The sequence below is a fragment of the Suricata suricatta genome, chromosome 1, assembly GCF_006229205.1.
Source record: "Suricata suricatta isolate VVHF042 chromosome 1, meerkat_22Aug2017_6uvM2_HiC, whole genome shotgun sequence".
NCBI classification, from domain to species: Eukaryota; Metazoa; Chordata; class Mammalia; order Carnivora; family Herpestidae; genus Suricata; species Suricata suricatta.
In genome coordinates, this window is record NC_043700.1 from 191,326,711 (window position 1) to 191,335,046 (window position 8,336).

Sequence of the window (8,336 nt, forward strand, 5' to 3'; positions counted from 1 at the left end):
CCCCACCCCGCCCCTCCCGGAGCACTCCCCCTTCAGCCTGCTGCTCGCATGGACTGCCGGGAGGGTAGCCTCTACTCTGAAGGAGCCGGAACCCCTGACCCTGGGAAGCCATTTTCCTCTCAGCCCCGTCTCCCCGTCCCCATCCCCACGGGGATGTCCAGCCCACCTGCCCGCTCCTGGGCGGCCATGAGCACCCGCCTGGTGCGGGCCTTGGCCTGGCACAGGTGACTCCCAGGGGGGCTGCCAATCGCTTCTCACGGTTGGCGGTCACGGCGCCTTTCCGGGGCAGGGCCATGCGTCTCCTGCTCTCCGGAGACTTCCTGGCGGCCCCGCCTTCCCGCCTTTCGGTGTAGCCACGTGCTCCTGCGGGTTTGCCTCCCACACCCACCCGGCCAGCGCCCAGACCCCTCCCCACTCCTCACACCTTCAAAGCGCCTCCCTGTCTCCTCCCAGCCCCCTCACCCGCAGTCCGCTGAGAGCAGGGGTCACCCTGTCCCCACGGACCCCGCCCGCCAAGCGCACGGAACCCAGGGCGGCCGTGGCCAGTACCGCAAGGACTGGTCACGTGAAGAACTGCTGCTGAGGACCCGTGTGGTTCCTCGGGGGCCCTTGCGTGAAGACGGCCTGGAGCCCGGGCAGAGCCCGCCTTCCCCACCGAAGCCCCAGGCCCCTCAGACTGGGGCCACCGTGCCCTGTGGAGCCCTCACACCTCGGCTGCCGGGAGGCTCAGAACTAAGCCCAGGGCTTCACCTTCACGCCTGTCGTGGCCGTGGTCCTTCCCCAGTAGCTGGGTGTTCCTGGTGCCGCCGCTCTCTGCTGCAGCCCTGCCTTTGGCCTTGGCGCCTCCTAGAGATGGCGGGGCCGCGCTGCCGGCGGGCTGTCCTGGGAGACGGGTGGTAGACCCCCTTGCTTCTTCTCCCTCCTCTCCTGTCTCAGGCAAGAGCCCGCTGGGCCGTTCCTTTGTGGTGCAGACTGTCCCCCAGACACCCTGGGAAATAGTCCCTCCCTGTCCCCGGCGCTGTCGCCTGCCCTGGACACGTGACTAATCCAGGAGCCCGATAGTTCTTAGCCAGATGATTGAATCTATAATTTAAAATCTTTCAGAGCTTGACATGTTCACTCTTCCTTTTTTTTCTTAATAAAACTTTCAAAATACTTGAACCCAGTTAATCTAAAATTCTTTAAAACAAACCATCCTTAAATTAAACTAAGGAGACGTTGAGGGCCCCTTCTTGTCCCCGTCCAAGCCACCATGCTGGGCCCCGGGAACCCCAGCTCCGGGCCCCATGCAGGTGTGGGGGTCCAGCCGGCCTCGGGACTCGAGCGCACCCTGGGGTCAGGGGGGCTGGAGCGCCCGTCCTCAGTGACGGGTCCTCAGGTCACGTCCAGCCTGGGGAGGGCAAACGCTGCTCACCTCCTGCCCCAGGGGTCTCTGTGTCCAGTGCACCCAGGGAGGGTGCAGGGAAGTGGGGCGGGGACTGGAACGCACATCCCCGGCCTCGCGGCCACAGGCAGACCCAGGGCACCACCTGCCTGAGTGGGACCAGTGGACATGGAGGCAGAGGCAGGGGTGTGGCGGGCACGTCCTGTGCCATGGAGCCGGTTGTCAGGTCTTCAGGTGCCGCCGGCTCTGTCTTCCCTGAACCTTGACCTGGGCTCACTCCTGGCTCAGTGGTGGGACCGACCATCTGCTGTCTGGGCTGCAGGGCGGGTCTCGGTGCATCAGCAACAACCGTGAGAATTAGCGGAGCCGTGGACTCAGGTGGGGCCTGCGTCAAATCCACGCGTCCTGGCCATGAGCTTCTGTTCCAGCTGGGGGGTCAAGACAGGAGCGCCAGTCCAGACTGTGGCGGCAGAGTAGGCAGGCCAGCAGGGGTGCAGAGAGGGGCAAGGGCAGGCGGGTAGCTGCGGGCGCGGGGCCAGGGGCCCGCGGCCTTCCCGAGGCCTGGCTGGGGTGCAGCAGCTGCAGGGGCAGGAGGGCTGGGGCCCCCGGTCAGTGTTGAGCTCGGGGCGTTTCCCGGGGAGCTGGGCTCAGGGGCCAAATCCGGGATCAGCCCTGACGCCCGCGAAGCCCCAGGCCGGCGCATCTCCGTGGCTTTGGCGTGGTTTTCCGTGGAGGTGACGTTCACGTTTCTTACAGCGAACCCCTTCCGGCGCCTCGCCAGCCATGTGGGCAGCGTGGGGACCTGCCTGTCTCCCTGAAGGGGGCACTCGGTCCTCCCTTCCCCTCCCCCCCACGGTTTCATCACCTGCTCTGACGTTCTTGCCTCACCTGGGTCCAAAGTGGCTTCATGACACGTTCAGCCAAAACAAGGCCAGGACCTCCAGGCCACCTCCGTGTCCCCAGCACCGGGGGACCCTCGGCATTTAGGTGACGTCACAGTGAAGGAGGACCCTGAACGTTGTCAGCTGACCTAGAAACCCACTCAGGCCCGCCCCACCCACCCCCTCAGCGGCCCCCAGCCCCGCCCGTGTTTCCGGAGAAGCCGCCCGGGCTGGGTGACGGTGGGGCTGGAACCAAGGACTCAGACGCGACGGCAGCTGACGGGGCGACAGGCCCGGTGGCCGCTCACACAGCAGCCCGGGAGGCTCAGGCCCGTTCCTGTTCAGAAGCCTGACCCTGGGGTGCTGACCCGTGCTGGCCAGGGGCCGGCACCCATGTCAGGAGCCGGATCGGGGCCCCAGCCCCTGCGCCGGCCCTTTCTCTTTCTCTGAGGACCTCACCCCGTCCTGAGGGTTGAAATGCCATCTAGGGAGTGGCTCCCAGATTTGCGTCTCCAGCCCGGCCCTCTCCCCTCTCTCTGGGAGCCCCAGACTGCCATGTACCGCAGTCCTCACCCCTACACACCCTGCCCAGCCGAAGGGCCCTTTCAAAACTTAGGGCAGACTGTGGCCTGTCTCTGCTCCAAAGCCCCCCCGGATGCACCTGCTGGGGGGACCCCCAAGCCTCCCACCCTGCAGAGCCAGGAGCCCCGCCTCCCCGCACCCCTCCGCATCCCCAACCTCCCTCACCCAGAGCCACCCAGTCCTGCCCATCAATCTGGATGGAAATGTCTGGTTAGATATTTTGCCCGCTTAAAAAAATTGGGTCATCTGTGTCCTTCGTAGGTTGTGAGAGCACCGTGGGTGGGAGCCTTCGTCAGAGATGAGCTGCAAGTGTTCCCTCTGTGGCCTCGCTTTTCATGCTCTTAGCGGTGTCTTCAAAGAGCAGGAGTTTTGTAAATTTTTATGAAGTCTCATTTAATGAAACTTTTTAAATGGACCACGCGTGTGGTATTGTATCTAGGAAATCTTTGCTAACCAAAGGTCGGAAATATCTTCTGCCTTTTCTTTTAGCAGTTTACTTTAAAATTATTTTTTTTATTAAAAATTTTTTAACATTTATTCATTTTTTGAGAGACAGAACGTGAGTGGGGAAGGGGCAGAGAGAGAGGGAGACACAGAATCGGAAGCAGCTCCAGGCTCTGGGCTGTCAGCACGGAGCCCGATGCGGGGCTCGAACCCCTGAGCAGTGAGATCCTGACCTGAGCTGAAGTCAGATGCTCACCATCTGAGCCCCCCAGGCTCCCCAGCAGATTTTCTATACAGATCATTCTGCAGTCTACGAACAGAGGCAGTTTTGCCTCTTTCTTCCAGTCTGGGTGCCTTTTCCTTTGTTCTTGCCTGGCTGGAGCCTGCAGAAGATACTGAATAAAAGTGGTGGGGAGGGTGTCCTTGCATTGTTCCTGACCTTGGACAGAGGTCTCTGGGCTCCCACCAGTACGCAGGAGGCCCGCTCAAGGTCTCTCGCAGGGGTCCTGCCCCCGGTGGAAACAGTTCCCTTCCATTCCTGGGTTTCAGAAGGAGCAGATGTTAGAGATTTTGTCAGACACGTCTTCTGCCCCTTTGAGTTGATGGTTTTCCTTCTCTGTCTGGTAACATGGTAGATTGTGTTGGCTGATTTTACGCGTAAAGCACCCTTGCGTTCCCGGGCAAAGCTCCCTTACTCACGGTGTGTTATCCCTGTTTCCATAGTGTTGGACTTGGTTCGCTGAAAACGTCCACAGGTTTCTGCAGCTGTCTTCCCGAGGGTTTTGGTCTAGTTTTCTGGTTTGGGTGTCAGGATGGTGGTTGGGAAGTTGTTTAGGAAAAGCTCCCCTCCTGTGCCTCTTGTCTGCCCTCGGTTCTCTGCCGTGACACCGCTTCACTTCCGACGCCCTGGCGAGCAAACGCGAGGGGCCTCCCCCCACCAGCCGGCTGTCCTTCCGCTCTCCCGAGCGGACGCTGTCTGCCTGGAGGTAGCGGCAGACCCCACGGTCAAGGTCACACAAGACCGCTGCCCACTTCAGAAGCCTGTCAAAATCCAGGCTGTCACCCGTGCTTCTGACCCACCGGCTGCAGACTGGGGTTCTCACGGCCCCCCCTCGAGTCTGATCATTTGTGAGCGCAGCTCGGGAAAAGTTACTTACGAGATTACCAGTTTCTGTATAGAGGGGCGTAACTCAGAGCAACAAGGAAGAGATGCACAGGGCAGGTCCGGGGAAGCGCCGAGCACCTCGTGGAATCACCAGCCGGGACGCTCTCCCCGCACCCTCTCGGACTTGACGGAGGCTTCAGTGTGTAGGCGTGATTGGTTACATCCCTGCCGTGGTTACTGTTTCATCCGCCAGCCCCTCCCCCCTCCCCAGGTGGGAGTTGGGCCTGAAAGCTTGACCCTGAGTCATGTGGGTAGGTTTCCCTGGTAACCAGCCCCTTCCTTAGGGACTTCTCAGAATCACTCACTAACAATACGCAGGAGTAGTTGAAAGGGGCAAAGAGTCTTGTGGTGTGAGTAACAGAAGACCCCCTCTCACATGTGTCACTGTCACTATTTCGGGAGCTGACAGCAAAGATGTCCCCAGAGCCCTTATCACAGGGATTACAAAGGTGTTAGGGGCCCGTGTGCTGGGAACCACAAACCACAACACCAAGACATATTTCTCATTATAAATCACAATATCCCAGAAGTATCCGCTCATTTTCAGTGTTCTACAAGAGCTTGTGCAGAGCTGGTGCTATTTCTTCCCTGAACATTTGGTAGACTTCTCCTGTGGGACCACCGGGGCCTGAAGTTTTCTTTGTGGGAAGATTTTTAGCTACAAATTCAGTTATTAAAAATGGAGGCAAGGCTGTGTGGTTATCGGCTGCTTCTTGGGTGAGATTTGGCAGTTTGGAAACTTCAGAAATGTGTGCATTTTGTCTGGGTCATCGAATGTCTTGGCATCAGGTTATTCATCATTACGTCTTATGACCCTTTTAAAGCCTGTAGGATCTGTGGTGATGTCACCTCTCTCGTTCCTGGTGCGGAAAAATTATCTTGTCTTTTCCTTTTTTCTTTTTTTTTTTTTTTTGGCTGATCAGTATGGCTGAAACCTTAAAATTTCATCTTCTCTATTATATTTCTGTTTTCTACTTCACTGATTTCCAATCTTTGGTGTTTCCTTTCTCCTGATTACATTGGATTTCATCTGAACTTCCTTTTCTAGTTCTTAAGGTGAAAGCTGAGGTCACCAATGTGAAACCTCTTTCTTTTCTGATATTGGCACTTTGGTACTATTCATTGCCCTCCAAGTACTGCTTTTCCTGCATCTCACAAATTTTGATATGCCATTTTGCCATTTTTATTTAGTTTAAAATACTTTCTAGTTTCCTGTTTGATTTCTTCTTTGAAGATAGATTGTTCATAAGTGTGTCATTTCATTTCTAAGTTCTTGGAGATTTCTACTTTAATTCTGCTGTGGTCAGAGAGCATATTATGATAGGACATTTAAAAATGCACTGAGACATGTTTTGTGGTTCAAGACAGGTAAATGTTGTTTCTGGGTCTAGGACACCTTCTGAGTCACAGGCTGGAGCAGCCAGAGGGAAGTTGTGTGTACAATGCTCCAAACAGAGGACCTGGAACGTGGCTAGTGCTCACTGGGCATTAACGGCTACTATTACAATTTATGGGAAGGCCGGAGAAGGAAGTTCAGATCTGAGCAGGTGGGGCTGGGGAGTCTGGGAGACGGAGGCTGGAGAGGAGAGCCCCAGCGACCATCAGGGTTTGGGTGTGGGGCTCAGGACAGAGCCCACGCTGGAGCCGGCGTGGGTGCGTGGGGCCTGAGGGTGGGGGTGGGCCGTGAGGCCACCAGAAGAGGCAGGACATCGCCCAGTCCCTCAAGAGCGGCTTGAAGGAGAGAGCTGGCTGTGGGCCTATGGCTACGTGGTAAGCCCCCGCTGCTTTTTGGGCTCCTGGGAGCAGTCGAGTCCCCACGCGGCCCCTCAGGGAAGGCAGAGGCGTTCGTGGTGGCCCTAAGGGAACCCTGTCATGTTTCATTTCTAGACTGGAAGAAGCGTTTCATCGGCATACGGATGCGGACCATCACTCCGAGGTGGGTGTCTGGGGATGCATTGCTGCCGCCCCTCCGTCCTCCGCTGGGGCCTGCCCAGCCCTGCCCGGCCGGGCGCAGGTGTTCCGTGGGCCAGCTGCACGGGTGCTCCCCAGCCTCGGCTCAAGCCAGGCCCTCAGCTCCCTCAGGGCTCCATTCCGGCTGCCGCCTCCAGGAAGCCCCTTTGGTTACCATAACAGATCACCACACACTTGATGGCTTAAGGCACTAGGAATCCCTCCTCTCACAGTCCTGGAGGCCAGTTGTCCCAAATCAGGGCGTCAGCGGGGACGCAGTCCCACCAAAGGCCCTGCCGGGGGCATCCTTCTTTGCCTCTCCCTGCGTCTGGGGGTTCCAGCTGTTTCGGGGTTGTGGCCGCATCCACACGAGGATGGAGGGGACGTGCCTTAACCGTGGGACTGCCCTTTCAGTCTGCTGGAAGAGCTGAGAGCCAGCGACCCAGACTTCCCGTCGGTCAGCAGTGGGATCTACGTGCAGGAGGTCGCTCCAAACTCACCTTCTGAGAGGTAGGCTGCCCTCCAGGAAGAGGGGAGGCGGGACGGGGGCCCCGGCCGGGGGTGGGGGAGGGCACGAGGCCTAGACTGGCTTCTGTGACCTTGTATGACCTTGAGCCCCTGGCCCATGACTTGGCATGGAAGTGGCAGGCGGGATTCTGGCCCGTCGTTGCAGCTGGGGGCAGGCGGGAGAGAGGACGTACCCCCCAGAGCACTGGCCACGACCATCCTGGCTTCAGGGTGGCCTTCCCTTTTATTTTTATATTTATATTTACATTAATTTATTTTTGAGAGAGAGACAAAAACAGAGTGTGAGCAAGGGAAGGGGAGAGGGGGAGACACAGAATCCGAAGCAGGCTCCAGGCTCTGAGCCATCAGCACAGAGCCCGACGTGGGGCTTGAACCCACGAACCGCAAGATCATGACCTGAGCCTCAGTCAGATGCTCAACCGACTGAGCCCCCCAGGCCCCCTCAGAATGCCCTTTTCTTTGGGTTGGGGAAACAGAGCAGTGGAGACCCCCGGCCCCAGAGCTCAAACCCCATGCCAGCCCGACTCCCACCAGCCTGGCGGGCCTACCTGGGTCTTCGTGGCCGTGTTCCTCGTCTGCGAGATCGATGTGATTCAGCTCTTTGCCTCCGGAGCAGACCTTGTCAAGCCCAGATGAGACAGAGCACTGTTTTCTTCCGCCCCAAGTACTGGGGAAGGTGGACTGTGTGCAGCACTGTGAGCTGAGGGATGGCACACTCACGGGGTTGATCCAGGCCCAGAGGGCTCTGACAAGCCCCTTCCCTCCCCCGTCCCCGGTGTCCATCTGTCTGGGGTGTAAACGGTAGTTCTGGCAGCTGGAGGTTGTGCACACGGGGCTGTGGGGGCGGGGCAGGGGCTGGAGTGGAGACGACCCGGGCAGGCAGGTGTCCAGCCCCCGACCAGCACGCCCTTGCTGTCGTCTGAGCTGTGCCGCTTCCGAGGTTGTGCAGGAGGAAACGGGTTCTAGCACAGGGGCTCGGCCTGCAGGAGACATTGTTAAAACACAGATCTGTGACGCCAAAGAGTAAACGCCAAGCTCGGACCCCTTGTTCAGGGTCACGGCAGGTGAACAGCGACCATGCACCGGCCACCCCCAAGGGCCAGAGCCGTGGACCAGGGGCAAGGGTGGCGGCTGCCGGCTGAGGCCTCAGCATGAGTCAGCGCTCCAGACGTGCTTTCGTGGTCAACCCCTCCCCCCGCAGCCCGGAGCTCGTGATTTGCCACGCGTGTCCCCGCAGGGGACCGCAGGCGTAGGAACCGAGGCTCCAGGGGAAGGCTGCAGCCCAGGCTGGGACCCGGCCCTCCTCTCATGCAGAAAGGCAGGCTGGCTTGGGGCGCCTGGGTGGCTCAGTCGGTTGAGCGTCCGACTTCGGCTCAGGTCTTGATCTCGCAGTTCATGGGTT

The 8,336-nt window shown here is 58.9% G+C and overlaps 1 protein-coding gene across 1 annotated transcript in view; it reads left to right on the top strand.

Annotated features, from left to right (window-relative positions):
• Nucleotides 1-8,336, top strand: part of HTRA3 (HtrA serine peptidase 3) — a 38,885-nt gene that overhangs the window by 20,697 nt on the left and 9,852 nt on the right. Inside the window, exons 8-9 of the mRNA XM_029952555.1 lie at nucleotides 6,344-6,392; nucleotides 6,821-6,916. Coding sequence (XP_029808415.1) covers nucleotides 6,344-6,392; nucleotides 6,821-6,916 — 145 coding nt within the window. The remainder of the gene's footprint in view (nucleotides 1-6,343; nucleotides 6,393-6,820; nucleotides 6,917-8,336) is intronic.